The sequence below is a fragment of the Eutrigla gurnardus genome (assembly GCF_963514095.1).
Source record: "Eutrigla gurnardus genome assembly, chromosome: 19".
NCBI lineage: Eukaryota > Metazoa > Chordata > Actinopteri > Perciformes > Triglidae > Eutrigla > Eutrigla gurnardus.
The window spans coordinates 13,707,702-13,734,065 of NC_139930.1; the positions used below are offsets into that span (position 1 = coordinate 13,707,702).

The following is a 26,364-nucleotide window of genomic DNA, read 5'->3' on the forward strand; positions in this document are numbered from 1 at the left end:
CAGTATTTGGTGCATCCTCTGTAAAGCAGTGCTGCACAGGTGAAGTATGCGTGCAAGTGTGGGTACAACTCCTTCCCCTCATGATCCTTCATTCAGGTAATTGCTGCAAATATTTGCGTTTTCTACCCCACCGTACAAAAATTGGCCAGGTAGCATTACCATCAAAGCTGTGGCAGACCTCAGGGAAAACTTTGCAGATCAGCTTGTTCATTATTAAGGAATTCAATTGCACCTTTAAGAGTGTTGGAGAAGGAATGACCCCTCAGGCAACATCTAGTGTAAATATGGGTTTTATTAGGGATGAAAATGTTCCATGGCAAACAAAAAGGGGCAAAACATTCACAGTACATTTCATCATTACATCTCCTCGACACGGTGCATCGAAACTTGTACAACTTCAAAAACCTATTGTTGCTCTGCACAAACACGGTGCTTCTTTAAAAAAATACTTCCTTAAGATGAAAAAAGGTCATAAGGGGGCACATTGGCGAAACTATTCATATTCTCCATATTAAGCAAACATCTTGTTCTAATAGTCCCTAAAGACTGCATTTGTGTAAATTGACAAGGAAGAACAATAACCCCTTCATGAGCGTCAATTACGTCTGCAGCTCTACACTTGCATAACATACAGTAAACTATCCAGCGGCACACTGAGGTCTGATGGTCAAAAACACGATGTGAACACAAAACAAGAGGCAATTGGTCGGGTTCAGCATATATGAGAGCCGAGTGGTTGAATTCAGGTGTGTGGATGGCAAATGACTGGTCCTTTAAGAGATCCTGTGGTCAGCTGAAGGTGCTCTGGAAACGTATTGGTCGTTTAACGGAGAGGTAGGATAGTTGTCATGGTCTATGTATCCGGTCCCAGGATGAAACTATAACAACTCACTTCTTACAGTACTTGCATTTATCTTCAAAGTAAAGAAGACAGTCGGTCTGTCACCTCACATACTCAAATCATTCTTCAAACCTTGCACTTACTCATCTACTGTATCATGACCATCAAAACTATTAAAGTAATAAAAAAAGGATGGCAGCATGCCAACCTTATTTACAAGTTAAACTTGATGGACTAGGTTTCTGGTGGTTTTAGTTATGAGTTAGTTAGGTGTAGAGTGGGAGCTACCATCACTGTCAGTCTTTCAAGAATTACTCACATGTTTATACAGCAACCAATCCGTCTGTATCTGTGCCGTAGAATAGAATAGATTAAGTGTATAAGTGGATGTTTTGGCACCAGTTTACGTTGGCAAAGGGATAAACAAAAGGACAATTTCAAATCTAGAACTGCTTAATAATGACGTTGACTAATGAATGCATTGTGAAATGTGGTAGAAAAATTGAATTATTTAAGTGCAATAATGCTTTAGACTCTTTGCACAACAGTCAGGTTAACATCTGGCCCTAGTTTACAAAAACGGTGATCCTTCATTTGCCTTTACAAAAATAATGAGGACACACATTGGAGTGGGTGGGGCCACATTCGCTTAGAAAAAACTAAAACTAAAAAAAAAAAACACACACCCTTCTTTACCGTAAAGGCCAAAGGCTACTATCACATGTACTGTAACATCAGAACCACACAGGATGATGTGATGCACCTGGTACAAAAACATCATAAAACCCATTGAGCCATCAGCGCTACAAGACTGTTTGTTTGCAGGAGTGGTACATTCTATACTAGGATTACATGACAGCTGTAAAAAGGTCAGGTCCATTTGGATGGATTTAATGCATTCAATGCCTGATAGACTAGAACTGATGGCTCTTTAATGTTTTTGGATCCAGGTGGGATTGCTGCACCAGAGGCATAGGTGGAGGTTACAAGACACGCAAGTGAAAAGAAAAAAAGCAAATAGCATGACTAGAATTTTTTGACGGGCTATAGCTTCTAAAACGTGATTTTCTAGGTATATACCAACTGTTTGTTCGAATACAAAAATCTCTCAGTATTGTATAAAACGGGAACTGAAAGACCTTTACAAAAAAGTTGCACTATTCTGCTTTTTTTCTTTTTACCTGTACAGACAAAGAAGGTGTGACATTAGCATTGGAGCAAATAGATCTATCCATTGATGGGAACACCATATTACCTCACGCTAATGAAAGAAAACAAGAGAAAACGTAGGGGGGAAAATTTAACGGCTCTAACATCTTAATATATCTACATTTCTGATTGTTGATATACACATCCAAATTGTTGACGTACCCTTCCTTTAATATCTAGAAATAAAAGACCTGTTAATCTGTTTATCTAATTAACATTACATCTAAGTACATTACCACAGCGGGAGCACTAATAGAAAAACTACAGTATCTGCTTTACTTGGCTCATAATGCTTGTGTATTTCCTTATTTTTATACGGCAAACATTGCGATTTCTTTATCTAAAGATGATAGGAAGGGTGAGCCAAGAACTTTTAAGATCATCTTTGCTCAACTGGCTGAGACACAATCGGACAAAGACCAGCTTAATGTGGAAATACGTTTGGGAAAAAACTTTTGACTCATTGTCTCAGACACTCCTCAACTCCTTGTGCTCTTGGTGGAGAGGTATCCGCCTTACTGGCTCTGGGAGTCGCGGACCTTGCCTTGCAGGGCATCGCAAGTCTTCTTGGCGTCGCCTAGCAACATGGCAGTGTTGGGCTTGTAGAAGATTGGGTTGTCGACAGCTGCGTATCCCACACCCAGGGAACGTTTCATCACAACCACCTGGAGTGGAAGGAGATGCAGACACGCTGGTTAGCTTCTTATAGGACAATTAGATGCGACTTTACTGAAGAAGAAGCTTTTTAAAGTAAACAAAACGGTTTCCTTCTCTAAAGGAAAACAAACCCCTCGGCCCAGCCATTCTCTCATCTAGAAATAGAGCTGGGATGTTTGAAATAACATAAAAAAAACTACTTCCAGCTGCTGTATTAACCTTCATTTCACAACATTGATTTCATTAAATCATAATTGAATTAATACCTAACTTGAAACTCCTTCAGAGTTTATTTTGTACAACATTAATTCAATAAAAGATGGTCTAACGTAAAAAAGTAGTTTGTCAGTGACTGATTATTTCATCAACTGATGATATTAGTGTGTGTGTGGTTAAGTAGAATGTCCTCTTTGATTTCCCTGGAGGAAAGTGTGTGGAAACGAGTGGGAGCGCTGCAGAGATCAGTGCCAGCGGGATGCTCTGAATGTCGTCATTCCACAGCGACACAGTCACCGCTAATGGGATCAGGATGGGACTGCACCTGGAACTGTAACAGTCTGCGTCTATGCATGTGGGCCCGAGCACATGTGTGTGTGGATGGGAGTATGTTTGTGTCTTCAGATGGGGGCCCCTCTACGGGTGTGGACTCCAATATTCAGTCGTGGCGATAAAAAAAAAGCAATGCAGTCGTTGTAAAATCCTCCATTCCTCTTTATCTTTTTTAGGCTTCAGGACAACCTCATTATCACACATGCATGTACCAGATGTCTCACCTGCTTAGACTTCCAGACCTCCAGCACCGGCATACCGGCAATGATAGAGTTGGGGTCTTCCTGGGAGGCCGAGTTCACTGTGTCATTGGCCCCGATCACCAGGACCAGGTCAGTTTCTGATTGGACACCAAACAAGTTAAGATCAGAAAACATCATCTCAGTCTTTTTACCTCATGTTGGCTGGATTTATCGGGACTTAAGTTCCCATGAAACCACTACCTGTCATGTTAACACTTTGATTTATTGACAGATTGAACAAACTAGACAGAACATCTTGATTACTGAGCTTCAGAAGTGCTGGTTTCTGGACGAATCAATTAAGAAGTTCATGTTGAGTAAAAGACAGAAAGGACTGGATCTTACCAGCGAAGTCTTCATTGATCTCTTCCATTTCCAGGACAATATCGTATGGGACGCCGGCCTCAGCCAACAGCACATTGAGCTGACCAGGCATACGGCCGGCCACAGGGTGAATACCAAACCTGTGAAAACAAAGATCAATATCATCACAACATCAATGAGTCAGATTTGCTTATTGATCATCTTTTAATCAGCGGGAGGAGAGATGGGATCAAAATGAAAAGAAGATGGAGATTTTAGAAGTGGAGCAGAGAGACGTTTGTGATTATAGTCTGGTTACAGTGTGTACGCATGTGTTTGACTGGGTATACACAGCTCTCAAACTCAATTAGCCATGTCATGTAATCAGGGTAGGAAATTAACACCAGCCACTGAATGCCAGTGGCTGTGATCTCTGACCGAACCACCATTTGGAGATTTATTGTTTTATTTGTCGGGCGAGTTTAGTCCACATGGCTCGTCGGCTCTGGGATCTATTAGTGACCGTGGCTGCCGATTGAAAAAGTGATTTTCTGCCCTTTATGTAATTCCTTGCAGTCTACATGCATTAGAGGACAGTGGGAAGAAGCAAAGGCTTTAGTCCTGAAGAGGGAGGCGAAAGTGTATTGCTTTAAACTTCATACTGTCAATATACTGAAGTGTAAGAGGAGGAGGAATAAAACGGCACGTGATTGATTCACACTGAGGTGAAGAGGGATTACGTAGGCAGATACAGAGACTACGAGAATGCATTAGAATAAAGAACAGAGAAAAATAGCAGAGAAGGAGTAAGACATCAGGGTAAAGTTGTTTTTTTTCTGACCACCCACTTTCCTCTAATCAAGTACAAATGCTCTAAGTAGCAGCAGCTGCAACAGCCAGGATCAAACAACTGAGGCAGGACAATTACACATGCTTCCGCTGTACCTTGTCCTTCCTCTCCTCTCTTTCGCATTTCCTTTTTCTCATTCTTTCTTCGCACACAGGTTTCTTCCTATCTGTCGTGTCCCATCTTCTCGTCATGAAGCCCAAAACTACAGCTCTTCTTTTCTTAATCTTCAGTGTTTCTATCTATAGCTATGTAGCAATCGCAGTAGACTGTTAATGAATGTGTCTTGTACGACTTTTTTCATAAATGTTTGTCTGAGATACACTAGTTACTATAGTTTCTTTCGATTAAATCAATGTATGCACATTTAACGCGAGTTTACCTGACTCTCTTGCCAGCAGCTTGGAGCATTTTCACCAACTCAGCGATGGGGTACTGGGCCTTCGCGGCACAGAGTCCATAACCTGAAAGGGTTTAAAATATCAACAACAGGTAACAATTAGCTGATTCATGTGCTTCATGTAATACGGCTGCTGTGTGGGACGTCGTCAAACACACAAACACACGTCACGGGGTCCAGAGGTGTTTACCAGCCCCATCACAACAAATACTCAGGGACTGTCTCGCTCCATCGCACCAGTCAAAATGACAAGGTATCAAATTCAGCCTAGAGAAAGGGGAAAAAAGGGTGACTGTCTGCAGTCCGGCTTTAATGTTTTGTTTTTTTCCCTCTCCATCACAGTTCTTTCATTCATTGTGCCAATAGTCTCTGTGGAGTTCCTCCTGTAAGAAAAACAAGTGGGCCCAGGCCACACGGAGATGGGCCAGATGAAGCTAGGGAAACACTTATGTTTATCAGGCAGAGTCTTAACTGTTTCCACAGATGTCAATCAGCTAAAGTGACTGTGACGGCTCCAATTAGGGAAAACTAGTCAAAATGGAAACAAAGGGGGCTGACTAAAGGCCGATGCTGGGTAACAATACTAGTCAGACAGACTATTACTCTGGATGGTATGTGTGTTCTGAAGATGATTTCATGAGCAAAATATGACCTGAATACATCAAACGATGTGATGTATTACCTTTTTAATACATATATAGACTTGGTATATTGTTTAATCAGTGTCTTTACAACAAATAATATATAAACTTTATATTTTATACTTTATTATATATATATATATAAACTAAAATGTCTGGCATTTTATTTTTTGACTCGTCTTGGTGTGGTGTGGTCTGTAGACCATTTTGAGAAAAGGCTGATAAAATATAGTTTTCATATTCACTCTTCTCCCACTCTTTACAACTTTAAATGTCTGGTCTGCTTTTGGTTTCAGACGTGATCCATATTGTCTTCTATTGGTCCCCCAAAAGTTAAAAAACAAAAGAAAAAGATGGTTTAATCTACACTGGATGGTGCGACATGGATCACTTCTTTTCCATTTGTATTCCCTTCTCAAACACGTGACCACTTTAATTCTTGTAAATTGCAGTGGTTTCCTCTGAAGAGTTAGTTTTTGTATATAGGCGCTCAGCACTGTGACTGGAATCACCAATTTGCAGGCTGGATGCCTTCAGTCTGTGTTTACATGTACCCACGTGAGTAAAACAACTCTTTGGATCTCGGAACAGTCTGGCGAAAGGACTGAAATGTCACCAGGCCACACAATGATGGCTTTAGCACAGCTGAGGCCCATCGCAACCGCCCAAATTGGAGGTTCAGATGCGCATTTGTAGTCAAATATTGAAAACATGTGAAACGGAGAAAAGCTTGTACCTGGAACAAAGGTCGAACCCCACGCTCTAACCCCAAAAGAGGAACTCGTTTTGATCGTAGTGTTTGAATTGTCAACATAAACCCAGCATACCCTCATTCCATCTGATTTTCCCTTGACCTTGCATATATGTGCTGCACTGTAGAATGTCTATTTACCTGGGACTGACGACCACACAGAAACCTTAGAGTGTGTGTGTGTGTGTGTGTGTGTGTGTGTGTGGCCACTCTACCATGACTTGTCAATTAGCCTAGCAAAATGGTGATGTAACATGGGCCAAGAAAAGGTTAAATAAACAGAACACACACTTTGCTAATGCTGGAAAAAAAAGTGGCTGGCAAAGTCAAAGTACCATGTTTTTCCACTCACGTACGAGACCCTTTTAAGTGTGTGTAGGGGTGTGTGTGTGTGTGCGTGTGTGTGTGTGTACCTGGAGTGATAATAATGCTCTGGGCATCTTTAATCATCTCGACGGTCTGGTCCACGTTGACCTCTGTGTGTGTCCCAGTGATCTCCATGGGTTTTCCTGTACCGGTGGAAGAAGTGCCGTAGCCTCCCAAGATCACGTTAGCCAGTGAGCGATTCATGGCCTGAGAGGGGAAACATATTTTCGTTTTTCCTTTTCTTTTTTTTTACGACATTAACATTTGCGTTTATTTTATTGACTGTGTTCAGCAAAACACAGCAATCAGAGGACATTTGAAAGGGAAATTTCCCCCAAAAGAAAAGATTCACAACAGAGACTACTGTGGTAAAGTTAGAGTCCCTCCTGGTGGACAGGAGAGGAACAACATCTACAGAACAACACTGAACACATCAAATACAACAACAGTGTTGCTTCACTCACCACACACATGATGTATGACAGAATGGCTCCAGATGACCCAATGAGAGCTCCGACGATGGTCAGCAGGTTGTTATTGAGGAGGAAGCCCTCGGCACACAGGGCCCAGCCCGAGTAACTGTTCAGTACGGTGATAACCACCGGCATGTCAGCACCTCCAATAGCTGCTGTCAAGGTTACGCCCTTAAGGAGAAGAAAAAGAATCTTTAACTGAAACTGAAAGGCTATCCATCTAACTTCTCCAGAGATACACTGATCAGTGTTTCTGTCACCGTCATCTAAATTTCCCAGCAACACACTTAGATCTGCAGAGTAAGCAAAAATGCTGCACTTGTAAACTGTATACCGTATTTATTCTTTTTCTTGTTTAGAAACCGTTTTCAGAAGTTGAGTAACTATCAGGTGAGATAAACTACTAAAGATTATCAAGACAACAGAATCTCTAAAGATTTCAAATTCTGGACATTTTTCTCTCCTGATCACACAGTAAAAACTGTGTGATGTCATAACTAGGGCTCTTTGAATGCTACTACATACGAGTAAGGAAATTGTGACATTTTCTTCTTTTAATGTCTTTGAAATTAATCTTTTTTTTCTTTTTCTTCTGCATTTTTCACTTACGGTTACCTACTACAGAAATATAAAAAAATGTAGAATTAAAATGTCCTTAATAAAGTGACAAACCTTCTCTAGAGGGCAAAAGTAGCTGGAGTTGCTTCTATTAAGTACTACCAAGGAGAGAATATCTTCATTGTACTGTTGACCATGTGACTACATCATGTCTGGATAGCTACGCGAGACACCTCATATTTCACTTTTTAGCATTTTTCCACTTTTGCTGTCTTTTCCCCTCAAATATTACATCTGTCTTCCAGCATCACTGTTTTGACTCTTACATGCCGTTTCCCATTCCTGGTGTTTATTGAAGTCTTTTAACAACATTCTTACATGCTCCGTCTGTCAGCATGTAGTAAAATTCCAATCCGAGATTTTTCTATTGAGTGCAAAAGCAGACCCTAGACACACACACACACACACACACACACATTACCATGACAGCAGAGAGAGCAGAGACTGATCCGAGACAGGTGATGCCTGTGGTGTAACTGGGATCCATCAAGTAGGGAACCATCCCACCAACACTGGCTGCCATGAGAGTGGCGTTCAGAGCGTGACGACCGGGGAGCGTCAGGGGAGCACTGCTCAGAACACCTGTATGGAGAGGAGAGACGGGATTTAACAGAGAATTAAAAAAAACTAAATACCACCAGTAACTGCACATAAACACGTAATTATTTATCAATCAGCTGTGAACTTAAAACGGCATGAATCAAAACAGCGGGGAAAAGAAGCTTGTATAACAGCCACCACTTGAGACTTGTCATTAAATGAATGTCATGTTCATGCATAATTTGCCCTCTGCAGTCAACATGGAAATTATAGTGTGGTTGCTAGGACTGGTGCCAGCACATGAACCTGATGAACTTATTTTTCTCTCTCTCTCTTTCCCCTTCACAGGGAATGAAGCATTAGACCAGGGGTGGAGAACCTTTTTCCTATCAAGGGGCCATTTAGATGATTATATCATCCCTCAGGGGCCAAACTAAATTATTGAACACATAACCTCTGTTCAAGTTTTTAAGACACGCAGCTCACAGTAATGGCCTTTTTAACTTAATTGAAATAACATCAAGATCATGATGTTTTTAGCCAATTTGAAAGGTATCCATCCTATAGTTTTTAGCAGCATTTTATATTATGAAAGGTGATTGTAGCAGACTCGTGGCACGGAGGAGGATGAGGTGATAGCTTTTGGGTTGCCGCCCATTAATTGTCCAAAACAATCATAAATAATAATAATAAAAAAAACGTATTGATCAATGTGGAGCCCCTGAGAAGAACGTTTAATGAAAACCACTGATCGATATTCTCCTTCACCCATACGTGTTGTGTGAAGGTGTGCATGGAAACGCCCACACAGTCCATGCTCTTTATGCAATGCCTGATTTTGCACCCTCATAGAATGCGTCGTCTCCCGTGCATCCACGGCGACATCTGCCTTAAAGTTCACCAAAGTGATGCGACAATATGTACTGACCTGCCGCGAGTTCACATCACTGTAACATAAGCTTAGCTGGGAGAATAAAATTAAATGCGTTCAGGGAACACAGTAATTGTTACCTGGAAAAGTAGCCGTTGTAAAAAACATGAATCATAAACTGATCATTTCTAAAATCATAACATCATAAGGATGTGTAACACTTGAAAACAACTGCTTTGGTTTCCAAAAACACAGAGTTGAAAAGAGAGAGACATTTTGGGCCAATCTTATCCACAATCAAAGTGTTACCCCAACATCTATCATGTAAAGATCTATAAAGAGTCTATTACCAAACGTATGATTTATCGTATCATATGATAATCATAAAGTGCATATATTAAGCGTGCTCCTCTCACCTTGCAGTTTGCCGTACGCCACCAAAGAGCCACTGAACGTGATTCCACCGATGTAGGTCCCGAGGTACGCCACTATCTTGGTGAGGTTGGCTGCAGGGTCTGTGGCGAAGTGGGGGTACTCGATCATGTACTCGGCCACACAGGTGAGCACGGCAGCGAGCCCCACCAGGCTGTGGAAGGCAGCCACTAGCTGGGGCAGGTCTGTGATCTGGATTCTCTTAGCAATGGCCAGGCCTAAAGGGGAGAGAGAGAGAGAGATACAAGAGAGATAAAAACTAAGTTAAGTGCAGTGGCCCTAAAAGACCCACACACTAATAACATGCAAATCACAAGCATTTGCACACACACACACACGCACACACACACCGAGGACTGCTGGGAAGCGGGTCCATCAGAGGAACCAGGTGTTGGTCATGAGGCCTGTTCGGGGAAATTCCATGTTTGTGAGTGGGTCTACACTGTGTGTGTGTGTGTGTGTGTGTGTGTGTGTGTGTGTGTGTGTGTGTGTGTGTGTGTGTGTGTGTGTGTGTGTGTGCGTGTCCTGCAGGAGGCATTGCAATGTTTCTGTATCTGGAAATGAGGTTTACTGTCTGTGTGGATAATTTAGTCTGGGTTTCCTCTTTGTTACTGGAACAATTAGCATATAAATGACCAAACTGTCCTGAGTGAGCGAAGGGAAAGTGAGTAATACGCTGCGGACCATTTCGACAGACCCCCCCGAGTCTGGCTGGGAGTTAGTCATGTTGTGTTTGATGTAAACATCACAGAGATGCTCTGCACACCTGCTGCTTAATATGGCCGCGCTGGGAAGACTTGCATTCGCAAACCCACAAAAACAACACAAAACTACTTTCCACGAATTGTACATCTGCTGCAACAGCATTCTGCAGGCACTTATAATAACTTCTAATAGTCCGTCGGTCTGCCCTGTTCTTCTTTTCATGTTAATACATACGGACTCACCAGTTGTACCGCCTACAGCCATGGCTGCACTCATCTGTGCCAGGAGCTCAGGACTCGGTTTGAGGGCGCCCAGAGTGGCAGCGATCCCCCCGGCGACTCCCATCATACCCAACGCGTTACCCAGACGTGATGTGGACTGGTTGGAAAGGCCAGCCAAGGCACCCACGCAGCACAGACCTGAGCCCAAGTACATCATCTGGTGAGAGAAGAGACAGACAACGGGGAGGAAAACAGGTGTTATAGACCACCAGAATTGAGGGACCACACAGGAAATGAGGTCAAATGATTTTCATGGAAGGTCCCATACTGCATCGGGGAAGAAACGGAGGAAACAGCACTATAAATATCCTCTCGCACCTGTTCAATGTTGTATCCAGAATGCAGAGCAGCGGCGTAGCCACCGACAAAGACACCGCCAGGAAGCAGATAAAGGTAGTGATGCTCTGGAGGATCAGTGGGACGCTTAAACATGTCCAACATCTTCTTCGTCACCAAGAAACCACCTGGGTGAGAGACAGAGAAAATGAACACATCTGTACTTACAAAAGACGGTAAAGAACAGTGTAACAAGTGTTGAGGCAGGGATGTAAATGCATGGAGCCTAGGCACCTGAAATACATGAAAAATATCTATTTTTAGACGACAGGTGTTTCAAAGCCAACAGCAGAAAACTTGTTGCCAAGCCCAATAACCGATGTGAGGAATTTAATGAGTCTACTTTATGTCAATGTAAATATTTCAAGTAGAAAACCTCAAAAGCGTCAAACCGGGACCAGACGGTGCCTCATGCTTAACAGAAGGAGATCCCATTACCATGTGTATGTCTCTCTCTTTTGCCCCTGGCATGACTGCAGCATTGCGCACACACATGCACCCATGCGTACAAAGGTGAATCGGGGGCTAGCACCTGTTTCTTACCCGTTCATGTAATTTTAGTCGTAGACTGTCCTAGTTAAAACATGTAACATAATCTGACTAATATTATTGCTGACCAATCTGAGTCAATATATTAATATGGAGGAATGTTCATGTGTTTAAACAACGCGAAGCCAGTATCAACTCGTTTCCTTTGGTTATTTTGGTTTTTTTATACCCAGAAATGGGTCTGCTTACACTATATTCAGAAAGCTTGTAAGAATAGAGGCAAATCGGCGACCAAGTCGTGAGGCTTCAGAGTCTACAGCCACGCTAGCAGCAGAGATCTGACCCAAATGCTAATATTAGCAAGCTGACGTGCTCATACCGACAATGTTAAAATGCTGATGTTAAGCAGGTATGTTCAACATTTACCACCTCATTTAAACAGGCTAACATTAGCTTATTAGCATTAAAAGACAAAGTATAGTTGAGTGCGATAGGAAAGTCTTTAATTTGTTCTCAACTCAAATGGATCAGATCTTGGGGGCAAATCTAATAAGTTCAACTGTATGTTTATTATTAATTGTAGTGAGGTATACAGATTATTAATCAAACACTGGTATTTGATTGGTCATCTTTGACGGCTGACACCCAAAGCCCAGGTATCGCCATCAGGACTGAAAAATTCAGATTGTTGCATCTGTAACTTGCATTTACATTTTATTTTTCACAATACAAAAAAACCCACAATAAATTATAATGATGTCCTCATAGTGACACTACGGTTTAAGTCGAGGGATCATTAAAGCCACTAGGATTCATCCTGGGTGCCATGAATGACAAATTGCCAAGTAATCCATCCAATAGCAGTCGAGCCACACAACTACTAAAACCTTTGGAGTCTTTAAACAGATCAGCTGGTCTACTTCTGTAATTTTATTTTGAAATAAAAATGTTTTTAAAATAAAGAGTTGATTTGATGTTGCTCAATGACTGAAACGGGTGGTCTGGTGCAATAACAGGACAATATGGAATCTGATAGCGAACACTGAGATCCGCGTTGTGAGAAACTCAACATATTTAGCTGAAGATATTCAACAGACCCAGGTCTTTTCCATGCATTCCCACATCTTCCTGCTGAGGAGACACAGAGGAAACAAGAAGCTACGGCCAGGGACCTGTTCCTCAAAACAGACTGAAACATTTCAGGGTCTGTTTTATTGGAGCCAAATTTCACTATTGTGTCCATGGAATGTTTTTTTTTCTGTTCCCAGGGGTTTATGGGTAATGTGGTACACCGCTTAGAAATGTGCGTGTGGAATCAAAACCCATGTAGAAGATCAAAAATTAAACTAGGTATGTCGATAAAGGCTGTGGTATTTGAGCATGCTTTCAAAGACTAATAGGTGGTTTGAACAGTAATGCCACATGAACCTAGAGGGCCCGCCATTTGTGGCAGGATTCGCAGCCTTGCCTTTAACTCAAAAAACATTGTGGTGCCCTTCATCTCATAGAAAGAGGCTTCGGCGCATTTAAACACACAGACTGAACTGATCGATTATGCAAGTTAACCTAATTCATTCGCTCGCATCAAAGCCTCCCCTGGTGTCCAGTTGAGAGCTAACAGGAGAAATTAAAACACATTCATGGCTCAGCCCTGGAGGAACATTCTGTTTCCCAGGACTATTAGTGACTGATGAGTATTATGAATCCAGGAACATTGTGTCATTAGAAATGGAATATTAAGAGAAATAGCATGGCGAGGGGGATGCATGTGTGTGGTCTGAGCCAGAGCCACGGACTCTGGTCTGTGCAGGTGAGGGCAGCTGCAAGACTTGGTTATAAAAGCATGTTATTCTACAATCAATATGAAACACTATTTTATTGGCTAAATGTTACCGTGACTGGCGGGGATCCGCTGCGAGGTGTCTGTGTGCTGGGTGACTCACCAGCAATGTTGACCGAGGAGATGAAGGCAGCCAGCACCGCCAGTGTATCAGCAGTAGTTGTTGGGGTGTAGCCACCTCCCATCAGGGACAGACCACCCACAGCAGTCAGACCTGCAGAACGAGCACATTTTAGTATTCATGAACCTCCACTTCCGCATTATACAGGACACTGAAACCGTTTGGTGAAGATGTGTCAAAAAATAATAACAACATGGATTCAGTCATAAAAAGTTAATCGTAACACCAGCATTGTGTAACAGCGATAGACTTTTTATAGTTGCTTCTTAAGCTCAGAATAGTCCGTCTGCCTCCCACATTGGAGAAAGACAGAAATAGGAAGATTTAGAGATAACAAGGGGGAGAGAGAGAGATGGAGAGAGGGAGAGAGAGAGAGCGTGTTTACCAAAAGAGGCTCAGGAAACCTTGATAACATCAGCTCTGTAATGACTTACAGGCAGTAAGATGCAACACACGGCACCCCCGGAGCCTGCATTCACACGGAACTGTGTTTGAGAACAACTTAGGTTGACTAGCAGGTTGAGAGAGAGAGGAAGAGAGTGTGTGTGTGTGTGTGTGTGTGTGTGTGTGTGTGTGTGTGTGTGTGTATGGCTGTTATTAACAACCTTTTTGTAAATGCATTTAAAACATTTCCAACCACCTTCAAATGCCCCCTGCATGTTCTCGCCAGTCAAATATTACCTTGATCTTAATTTTCCTCACACTTCTATATTTAAAGCCCCGGTACCAGGACTTCCTACATTTAACAAAAACAATTAAAATGCCTCTTAATGCTTTAATTATTAAATAGATGCTGGCAGACGGTAATAACACACAACAGTTTCCCAGTCAAACCCAAACAGGTGTTGTTTCATTTATGTTTGTAATACAACTAATAAAGTAAGGCAGCCCCTAATGATGACGTTGAAGCAGTAGAGTCTTGAATAAAGACCTTTGTTCAGCTGGATACATAGATATACTCAACTGATTGGATTAGTAACATTATGTAGACTGATAAATGATCTCATTAAACACTATTTGGGGCTTGCACACTGGTAATTTGTTCGGGGTCAAACTTTGGGAGCTACTCGGTCCAAAAGAAAGAAAGAAAGGAAAATATTACAGTTACAGTATTTGGCAGAGATCAAAGGTAAACCTGGCCACCACAACTAATTAGCCAGAAAGAAAACCAATAGGAATCAGAGGACACACACCAACTATGATACATGTACACACACACGTACACACATACACGCACATATATATAAAGCTAGATACGCTGGGTGGGCCAACGTCCTGGAGGTGTGTCACTGTGACAAACATCAGCTACCAGGCTACAGGCAGATTGTGACAGTGAATCAATGCTCTCAAGTAGATTAAAGCCTTTTCTACCAGACACCAGATATAAAGATCTGCCTCGGTGAGCCACTGGATACGAGTTGTCGGTGTCTGAAGAGGATGACCCACCAGTCACAGTCACTACTGGTGGTAACACTATAATCTCCCCGTGAAGAATATAACTGTCCCTTACTTAAACCCGAAATTCCAATACGATTCCCTAATGTCTGAGTGATTGTGCGTGGGTGATTGTGTGTGCGTGTCTCTTTACGATGCCTGGCACAACAACAGGATTCTGTTGGTCTCACTGTTTCCATAACCACAGTCGGTCAGTGACGGAAATAAGTAATAATAAAAAGTAATAAAGTAACGCCAAATATGAACGGAAAATATCTAAAAGGGGATAAAAAGGAGGACAGATGGAGGGCTGACAGAGGTAGAGGAAAGGAAAACCTTCAAATGAACTCTAACTTGTATTAATTTCTCTCATTTGCGGTCTCATATTCTACCGATATTCAGTGATGATTACAACTTTTTTGGAATATGACAAACTTGACAGATAGAGAACCTCGAGAAGACATAACAGGGCCAAAAATTAAAGGACACAGACCCAGAAGAACAAGTATGATGGTGCATGAATGTGAAAATGGGGTATAGGTGTTAGTGGTAAAGTTTTAAAAGGGAAGTGAAAATGTCTTAGTTGTTGCACTGCTGGGCTCCACAACCGAGCCCTCATGTCCGGCTGTGTGCGCGAGTCAACGAGCAAAGGACTTCCCTGACCCTCAAAGATCACCGACGGTGTGTTACTTCCTACCCCAGTGTGGGTCTGAAGAGTGATCAAAGCCACGAGAACACACACATGCACTTACCTCTCTAACCTCTTAACCCCTCTGTGTTAAGTTGCAGCCGACAATAAGGACGCAATCTTTCAAGTTTTTATTTGGACTCGGAGACGCAACAGCGTGGCTGAACAGAAACCTGCGAGACCGATATGAGCCGTGTTTGATCCTCTAGCTGGGTCTTTATTTTATGTTTGAATGTTTTTTTGCTTTGTTTTATTCATACTTTCTACTGGTGAACTATGTGTGAGAATCCAATAGTATTTGTTACCAAATGTGTTCTGCATGCTATGCCTTGTTATGCTGTTTGAGATATAAGTTACTTAGTTTCAGTCTCTATTAAAGAAAATTATGCACTAATGTTTTATTATTAATCTCAATTAACTCCAAAGCTATAACCAAAAACTTAAACTGGTCATATTATAATTAATCCACATGCATGCAAGCATGAAAAAGAACAGTGCTGCTACATAAATAAATACTTACATTCATGTGTATTGTTCTGTGACTAGCAGTGGTGGTGTACTGGGCTGGATTATTCTGAAATGTGTTTGTAAAAGGCCGACTAAAACACAACCAACCTGAGATGGCGTTGGTGACGGACATGAGTGGAGAGTGCAGAGCAGGAGTGACTCCCCACACTGTGTGGTATCCCACAATGCCAGCCAGGCCGAAGGTGGTGACGATCTGAGTGAAGGCGGCGTTTGGGGCCGACAGGCCGAGACCCAACAGGGTGGCAGCGCCTGGTTAAAGAAGAAAGAAAGAAAGACAAAGAGAGCTACTGTTAAAACTAGAGTGAGCTTGAACGGTACATGTGGGCATTTGGTTTTTGAAGAATCTGAAAGCAGTCGAGCTCATAAACATTTTGTGTTCAGTTTATTTAGAATCAGAAATTGTGGCCTCCAACCTTTCTAGCATATGACCTCATTACAGAAAAGGTTACTTCCACTTGCAACCCTTTGTCCCGGGTGAAACATATTATTGCATTAAGAGCCAAAAAGGGAAAACTATCCAATATTCACAATATTTTAAAAAGCCAAAAACAACTTATTTTGTTTGGCAGAAATGTTTTTCCCCTATATCCTCTCTTGCTATCACCTGTATACCCCTGTATAACAGTAGCAGTGCTCTGGATATAGTATATTTCCACACCATAAGCACATTTTTTTTAAATGCAAGATGTGGTAGGCACTTGACCACCCATGCTGTCCTTATTTCCTGTTAATTCCACAGACGGGTATAATTATCAATCAGAGAGCAATTTGTCTAGTCACATTTGCGAGACTGGCGATGTGCGACAAACTCTGGTGTAACAGACGAACTTATCCATGTCCATGGCAGTCAGTCTAAAATGATTCAAATGACTACATTACATGCCACACTAATAAGCACGCAACCAGCATGAAGCGAGTTCACACTCTTTAAAAAAAAAGAAGAAGAAAAAGAGCAGCGAACACCAGCAGCTGTGTGGTGGTGTTAAGGAGGAAACTACTCCAGTACCTAAACAATGTGTGAACCACATTAACTGCATGTGGCACACTTACACAGAGCGCTGTGTGGCAACATGGGAACCACTCACACCGGCGCTACTTCAAACACGCACTCAGCGTGACACTATTTTTTACAATGCACACTTCCTGACACTAACAGGGTGTCTGTGTCGCTTCTCGCCTCCTGTGCACATTCCAGCGGTGACCTAAAAAGTTGATTATTAACCTATGCTTCACCTTCTGGCAGACTTCAACCTCCCTTAAGAGCCAATGGGCTCAATTAAGAGGAATACAACTTGTAAATGAGCAAAGATATTTCCTGATTTATCTTCTCAACTCGAAAAGTTTAATTTGGTTGGCACATTCAACTAACCTCCAGTGTACATGCCAGCAGTAGTGAGTGTTTTCCTGAAGGGGGAGATTTGTGCATTCTTCTCTTTCTGCATCTCCTGGACAGACTTGGGTTTAGGAGGAGCTGCAATGGGCACGTTGTTGGGCTGAGGAGCGGGAAACAGGTTCTTTCCATTCTGAAGGTATAAAGAGAGAGAATGGTAATGAGGTGAAGGGGAGAGAAGGAGGAAAACAAGAACAAACAGAAAGTTCAATCGATCTTTCTTAACCACCATATTAATGGCTCGGCTTGTAGTTATCTGCACTTTATTCCCTGATCTCATGACCTGATGGTGTACAATGTCCTCCGTTGCGTTCGTTAATCTGTGAAACATTAGACTGTGCTGTCAAGATCAAAGTAAGCAAACTAATGATCAGTAAGCAGGGTAAGTAATATCTGCATCTCAGTATCATTTATAAGATGTGGGACGATGATTGTGATGGAAGATGGGTCGAATTACCATCTGAAAATCTATTTGTTAAATCCCAAAGCATGAACACAGCTTGATTTAAGATTAATTACAGCAAAAATAAGCTCCCCCAAAATATAACAATGGTCTATAATTTACTTAAAAAAAATGGATACTGAAGAAAGGCCTGTAGTTTTTTTTACATTAACACATAAAGATAAAAACAAACCCATTAATAAGAATCACTTAAATGTACAGAACTGTAGGCCAAATCTGACAAATCAGGACATTTTACAGTTGAGAAATAAACTTGCTAACACCATTTGTAAACTAACACATCCTCCAACTCCAAAAAGGTGGAGCCTAGAAAAGAAATGTAATCTTCTCATTATGTGCTTAAATGTGATTAAATAAAATTAAAAAAAAACAGCAAAGGGAATGGACGAGCAGCTGTTTCAGAGTTTTAAGCTTGTCTTTCTTCCTATTTGTGATAATACATAATAATTATTATGCAATTATTTTCATTTGAGGCTGCGTTTTGTTTATTTGTTTTCCTTTTCCTCACAGTTGGACAAACTTACAATTAAGGGATTCAAAATAATGTGTTCTGAGGGTGACATCTAGTGACTGTGAAAGGGACCTGCGGGACATAGTGGCAGACATACCTGCATGACGGTGGATCCCCTGAGGACGTGATCCATGGTGCCGTAGTCAAACGCCTCCTTGATATCCAGGAAAAAGTTCTCCTTGTCTGGGCTGATGGCCCGCATCAACTTAGTGATGTTGTTGGAGTACAGAGTGCTGGACTGTGTTGGCAAACGGCTGGGCAGGTCTGTGTAGCCGATATGGGTCACTCCCTAACAATTTAAGAGAAATGAAATTACAACAACCCGCAAAAGAAACCAAACAACACATTTTGGTAAGGGGGTGAAGATATGCGCTGACCCTGTGTATTGACAACTCTCCAGGTACTGTGGTCTCAATGTTTCCTCCGGCCTCAGCAGCCAAGTCCACCACCACTGAGCCATCTTTCATGCTCTCTATCATCGGTTTGGTGATCAGGATGGGTGCACGCCTGCCTACAATGTTACAATGGAAACAACGACATCAAGGCTGCATTATTACAACTACTGTGGACAAATGGCCATACTGAGTGTACAAAAACTATTGAAACCAACAGAGTAATGGAACCATGACAAAACCAGGAACAAGTCGACCTCAGGGCATTTCACAGATTTCCAATGATGTCTAACACATGGAAATCTGATAGGAAGTTGTGGCCAGCTGGATGTATGCTTCTCTGAAAACCGTTCACTGAGAAAACTGGCCTGAAAGATTTGCAAATCTCACCTCACCTCACCTCACCTCACCTCACCTGGTAAGAAAGGAAACACAATGGTGCTCATTTGCATCTCACTCAGATAAGCCCTCCCCCCTACAGATGTCACTCAGTGATATCTGGTATCTGTTCTGTTCTGGTAAAGAAATGTTTACTGTGTATTTCACACGTCTCTTGCATTCTGTGATATTCCAGATATTCCATGTCCTTTCGTTTGTTTGCCTCAGCAATGTATCCTTCACTTTTTTCATTTAGAGTCAGTGTTTACGCTGTGCATGAGTCTGTGCATACCAGGGATAAGAGCAGTGGTGACGACAATGTCCACCTCCTGACACTGTTTGGCAAACAGCTTCATCTCCGCCTCTATGAACTCCTTCGACATTTCCTTGGCGTAGCCTCCCTGACCCTCTCCCGACTCCTTGAAGTCCACCTCCAGGGGCTCAGCGCCCAGAGATTTAAACTGCTCCAGAGCTGCAGCTCTAGGAGAGGGAGGAGAGGAGATGTCTTGGTCAGAAAGAAGGGAAATATCTCTGCTTGACTGGAAATACAACAGTCACTTTATTTGTCCTTAAAACTACACACAGACATAAACGGACCTCAGTTGCTCATGGCACAATGGTGAAATTGATTTCTTTATTAAAACAACGCAAGTCATTTAAAGAGTGTTTGTTGCCCCCAGGACTGGAATCATGAGGATTATATTTTATTCAATATTCTACTAGTATAAAACCAAAAACAAACCTGGTATCAAAGCCTCTGACAATAGCTCCCATGGCCCTGGCAGAACCAGCCGCTGCCAATCCAGCCACTCCTCCTCCAATGATCAGAACCTAGTCACATACACATGCATGACATAGTTAGTGATGACCAGAACAGTGACTTAGCATGTTTAAACTGCAAGTGATACATTCATACTGATGATAAAATGATTTGCCAATGAAAGAAACACCAACTGCAGGAACACTCAAATGACTTACCTTTGCAGGGGGCACTTTTCCAGCTGCTGTGATCTGTCCGGTGAAAAAGCGGCCAAAGTTGTTAGCTGCTAGCACAACTGCCTTGTACCTGAAATGACGAAGAGGAAAACAAAGAAAGAAATAAAACGAAAGAAAGAAAATGTGGTTGCTCACCATCTGTCCAGCAATATTGCAGATCTGCATTATTGCCAACACCATGTACATACCCGGCGATGTTCGCCATGGAGCTCAGTGCATCGTAACCCTGGGCGATGGTGACTCGAGGCACCTGATCCATAGCCAGGACAGTGGCATTCTTCTGGGATAGCATGTCCATCAGCTCGGGGTTCTGAGCCGGGTAGATGAAGCTGATCAAAGTGGCCGCGTCCTTCATCATCTCCACCTCATGGATACCCAAGTCTGGGTTGAAAACGGGAGCACGAACCTGGAAGCAGAGATAATTGTGCAAAAAGATCAGACCAGGCGGAACATGAGAGAGAAAGTAAAGAAAATATTCCACTAAAAGCTGTACACGTAAAAAGGTAGAATGTACTATTAAATCTCTTCAACCTAGGGAGAAGCAGATAGTGTGAAAGGACGTCCAATTTAGACAAAAAAAAAGCAAAAAGCCAGATTGTGCATGAACATATCTGCAATAAATCCACTGACTAAGTAACCCCAACCTTATTTACTTCCTCATCTCTCTCCCTGGCCTTGGTGAACTAGCAAACACTCCACCTCTTGTTCCCTCTCCACCCTCCACTTCAATCCTACCTTAACCAGCACATCAGATGCCAAGACATCTTTAACGTCTTTAATTGTTGCTCCAGCCGCAGTGTAGTGTTCGTCATTGAACTTGGAAGGCTCTCCAGCTCCGGACTCCACGACGACGTTGAAGCCCTGTTTGATGAGCGCCTGGACACCAGCGGGAGAAATCGCCACGCGGCGCTCATTCTGGAAGATTTCTTTGGGAACGCCGACTGTGAGTTTTGAGTAGGAAATACCTGCAGAGGTGAAGAGAAACAATAGAGGAATTTTATCATATAAAAGATAAAACATCAAAGTAAAATAGTCTATCAGGCAGACAAATCTCCTCAAGAAGCGGCCATAAGCGGAGTTTAAACACTGTACTACATGTGGTTAGGGCTTTGTAGGCAGACAGACAAGGTCAGTGTCCAGCAACAGCAGTACCAGTCTACAGCCATGTCAGACCTATAGCTGAGGTTGATGGGAATATTTTAGTTGTAGTATTTGTAGGTATTTGGTAATAAACCAAAGTTTTCTCTGCAAATGTTCAAATTTGTTAGGTAGATATGAGAATATACATCAATGCTTTAAAACTTGGACAAAGTCATTAAGGCTTTATCCTCTTATCTGACCAAATGCCGCTGTCATCTGACTCAACATGTGTAAGAACAAAACGGAAACTTACAATGACAATGAATTTGGTAAAAGTCAGATAAGAATTTAAACATCGAGACAATGAGTAGGGCAACTGCACTCGACTATCATTATGTCAGCCTGTTAATTCTGTACTCCAATTCAGGTCTAGTACCAAAGCGACAGGCAGGTCACATGTTGCGTCACTCCTATGGAAAATTCCACTGCAGCTCTTTCCCTCCGTGTCCTTGTCTACACATAAACATGTGAGCCTCTGACGGGCTGCCTTTCCTCTCACCCTGCTGTGCCGACCCTTCTTTTGTTTTCTAAAAAAATGCCAGACATTTGATTACAGTTCTATAAATTCATGGCCATCATATTACAAAGGTGCAGTTCCGATTAGGTTCAAATTAGGTGTGAATATAAACTAGTGGTGCCCTGTAACGGCCCGGTAAGTGTGCATGGGAACAGACAGCTCTATATAGGTAGCATCTGCTAACCAGAAAGCATAATAACTGTATGTCATCACACTAATAACACTAACAGAAAACTCCAGTACATCTGAGTTGACAGTGCTTGCAAGTTTGAGAATGCCCGTCTCTTCCTACAGCACAGTGTCCTCTTTTCCATAAATCCAGCCTCACACCAATACTGTATGTCTATAGGCTCCCTAGAGGTCAGAGGTCACAAGCACATATACATCGAGCTGCGTCTTCCTCTACGGGTCTGTAAGCTGATACTTGTGTCTCCAGAATAGATGCTGCCAGCTGTTACTGACATGCATGTGTGCAAGCATGTCAGCGTGAACCAAGTCACAAGTACTCGTTACCAACACCCACCCACAGTTAGAGAGAGACATCGGCACAATCGTGAACCCAGCAAACAGACACGAAGCACCTGCAACCAGCTGGTACTGGCTTGCACGGTACACACAGAGAGACAGAAACACCTCCTGCCTGCTACAGGAAAATAGAGACTAATGCCTGAGGGCTGCAGTGTCCTAAAGATGACCTTGGGACTCCAAGCACATGCAGGTAGCAACGCTGACCACTACAGTAAACTTTTAAAGTCTACTTTGTTTTATTTATCTTTACTTTACTTAAACAGGGGAACTACAACAAAGAAGGGATTAAAAAGCATCCCAAAAAAAGAATTAATTAATTGGTAGAGCGTCTCTCTACAGCATTTGTGGATGACCATGACAGATTCGTTTCACTAGTTGTCAAGGCCATTAGTGTAACAGTGCACTTCTATCGCAGAGCATTAACATTTTGACAAGTTTATATAATGAGTATGTTGCCACCTGCTATTTAGCACCTGATACACAAGTCCATGAGAATGCACACAGAAGCTACAGGTGGCTTTCATGTTGCTATCAGTAGTAGAATGTGCACCTCTAGCTTTGTCACACAAGCAACCCATATATAGCACTATTGCTATCTAGGACATTTATATCTAGGTTAAAAATCCTCGAGGCTAACATCTAAGACTGTCAGGTGTATGAATATTTTCTGAGTCAGTTCAAACATGCTGTTCAACACATGAGCATCCTGAAACAAACATTTAAATGACTAAATACTAATCACTCAGTTACAGATGGTAGCTGGAAGCTGGAAAAGACAAATGTCGCTGTGACACTGGGAGAGTGTGTTACCATTACAACCCCTAGGTTTTCTATGTATACTGTTGATACAAGATCCACGTTGTTATTAACCTTCTGTCACAGTGTAGTTCACAAGACCATGTGACCTCAGTGGAGATCCTTCATTACTACTTCTATGCATTACTACTCTAGGTCACTTTTTGCATCAACATTGTGTTGCTTTCTATTGACAGTTTGTCTAAATGTGTACTGTATCTCACCTGGACTGGCACATCGTCCCAGAGCTTGATGGGTCCTGAAAAAGCGGAGGCATGATGATTTGATAGCACTGCTTCTCTGCAACTTCCCACAGGAAACACTGCTGAACACCGGCGCCGAGCAGCTGGCCGCCACAACACGTAGGAGGCTCGCCATGGTGCACACACACCCGACACTCACACACCAGGACAGACAGCAGCTCTCCTGGGGAAGAGACAAGTGAATGATGAGGGCACCAGCAGAGAGAGGGGGGTTATGGGTAAAACAAATAACACGAGGATGAAGGTTTGTGAATGAGAAAGGGAACATATCTGTGCATCCATCTCTCTCTCCATCATTAACAGCCTTCAATTCAAATGAATTTACTCTCACCTTTGAAAAAGTATGTAATTGACACTTTGGTTAGTGACATATGTACATTTGTCTCATTTTCAACCATACTTTAACAACATTGAGGAATCAGCCAAGTTGCAGTGACAGTAAAGAGCACGAGGAACAACATGTTTACTTTAGGGGGAGATAAAAGAACTGGGATAGACTAGGATAGCTTGGCTGGTGTAGAAGGGTTTGAACTGGAATTAACTGGCAATAATGAGTAAAGAGACCATTTGAGTTTAACGGTCAAAAAGCTTCAATCTGAGGTGGAAAACTAAATCAATAGATGACACACAAACTCATTAATGGTGAAACTGGAGGGGAAATGATCAAGGGGTCAATTAATTAATAAAAAAAATTGCCTAATAATAATTAATATGATAATCAAATAATAATTAAGGCAGTTAATTAGGGGGAACATTTTCGTTTTTTTTTTCTTTAATTCTAAATTAAATGTTTGACTTTTGGACTCTTAGGAACTTGAACATGTTTCAATATTGTTTGACATTTTATAGACAAATTATTACAAAGGCACAATAAAATGTATAAAACAGAACCTACTTGAAAGACTTTAATGTTGTTGAGTGAAAGGATCAATATATCAATATATCATTGCTTCTAATAATAATCATGACCAGATCATAGCATACAGCAGGTCTGTAAACAGTTTGAAAGTTTGAATGAAAGGTTGTCAATTAGGTCATGTCAATTATTCTTTAGCAATTTAGTTAAAATTAGTGGTTGACATAAAAAAAAAACAGAAAACAAATAAAAGCAGCACAACTATTTTTTTGTTTGAAAGCAGACTTGAACGACTTAAAAATTATACAAAATATAATAAAACTCTCATATAGAGAACAGCAGCAAAAACGAGCTGTTTGTAGAGCAAAGAGTATAAACACCAATGTTATTGATTTCAGTGCAGCGTGGGTGTGTTGCGTTCAGGACTCTTATTTCATGTCAGAAAAACGAAATTAAAACTACCACGTCATCAAAAAGTATCTCAGTCTTAAAATACGAGTTAGCCCAGATTCAGTTGACATTTAGCTAAAATTATAACTTATAAAAAAGCATGAACACGGCATCATATTACAAACGCGCGATGATTTGACCTGAACCCAGGTCAGGACATGAACGTCTCTCAACCCCTCCAGCTCACGGCTTCTTTAACGTTCATGACCCAATAAAATGCCAATAAAACACAACGCCTTCTTTTGGGGCTACACTGACTCACAACTGGGTGTCATCCAGATAAAATAAATCGGTAAAGCCGGGGGTTTAAACGTGCTTTCGCTGCTCAATGCCGTTTCCCTGCGAGTCACAGATAAACAACGATAATGATATCTGCCACTTGTCTCCCATTGTCTGCTATATTTGGAAGCTAACGGACGCTAGCTAACGATTTAGCCCGCTAATACACACGTCTCGCGCGCGAAGGCGACCCAAAAAGCCGCCTACACGCGCACAGCGATGCAAAAGCAAACACACGCACGGTGAAAAGTGTAGAATGGGAAAGTTAGCGGCGGACAACTCTACTGACCTTTGCAAAAACAACAGTCCCGGCTCTGTGCAGCACACAGGCGAACTCTCCGTCGACCCGGAAGGTGTCCGGTGAACGCGGCTGACATCGGCATATAATTGGATCATATGTGGTGATGATTTTGACGCATGAGACTTGATGACTTCTGATGTGCTGTCACTGACGAGGCATAATGAAGTTACACTGCAGCCTGCACAGTATGCAGCTTGCATACTGTGCAGGCTATACTGTTTTGGTGACAGTTGTCATATTTTTTTTTTTTAATGTTATCCATAACATGATCAGTTACAGCTTTATTATGCACTGTCTAAAAAGTTTTGCTGGAAAACACATGCACGACTTGATTTTCAACAAACCACGCAAATTCATATGGAAATTATACGTATTAATTAATGAGCAGCACATATACGTGTATTCTAGTATTTCAGAAATGGCGTCCCAAAACTTAGTGACTATGCAACTCTGTAAACTCCCACTGAGGAGCGCTCTTTTACCATTTTAGATCCACCACTGTTTTTGGTCAAACGAATAATTCTGCTTCTACAAGCCACGACGTGATACATATCCTTTATACTAAATGTACTATAAAAAGTGTACAGATTTCACATCCACATTGCACAGCATCCTCGCCCTTTGAGACTGTCACTAGTGCAGATAATCACACTGCAATCAGCTATTCAGTCATTTGGATGGTGGTGTGAGATCATTTGAATCAATAGATGTTATCAGAGCATGTGTAATCTCAGGCATCACGTCATGATTAACAGATGTGGGCTAGTAGGATTCCAGACTCTTTCACAGTACTAGCAATGGCACAATTGTTCAAATACAAAACACAATACTTTATTTATGCAAAATTGTGTTCCTGTGCTTTTCCGGACACATGGAAGGTGGTTGGCTTGCTTTTAACTGTAAATCTAATTAAAAAGTAGCATTGGGACAGAATCGGTGTTGA

The 26,364-nt window shown here is 41.9% G+C and overlaps 1 protein-coding gene across 1 annotated transcript; it reads right to left on the reverse strand.

The window, feature by feature from the left end:
- Nucleotides 1–274: 274 nt before the first annotated feature.
- nnt (nicotinamide nucleotide transhydrogenase) lies at nt 275–25,430 on the reverse strand. The gene is made up of 22 exons (XM_084034503.1): nt 25,410–25,430; nt 23,497–23,698; nt 21,028–21,257; nt 20,481–20,698; nt 20,275–20,362; nt 20,039–20,127; nt 19,589–19,776; nt 18,904–19,037; nt 18,624–18,815; nt 17,532–17,685; nt 16,250–16,411; nt 13,495–13,605; nt 11,045–11,190; nt 10,688–10,883; nt 9,725–9,958; nt 8,319–8,479; nt 7,271–7,450; nt 6,854–7,013; nt 5,031–5,112; nt 3,844–3,962; nt 3,481–3,596; nt 275–2,715 (listed from the first exon to the last, which is right to left on the reverse strand). Exons 2-22 carry the CDS (start codon nt 23,648–23,650, stop codon nt 2,566–2,568), a joined length of 3,264 nt encoding a protein of 1,087 aa, XP_083890629.1. The 5' UTR covers nt 23,651–23,698; nt 25,410–25,430; the 3' UTR covers nt 275–2,565.
- Nucleotides 25,431–26,364: the final 934 nt, after the last annotated feature.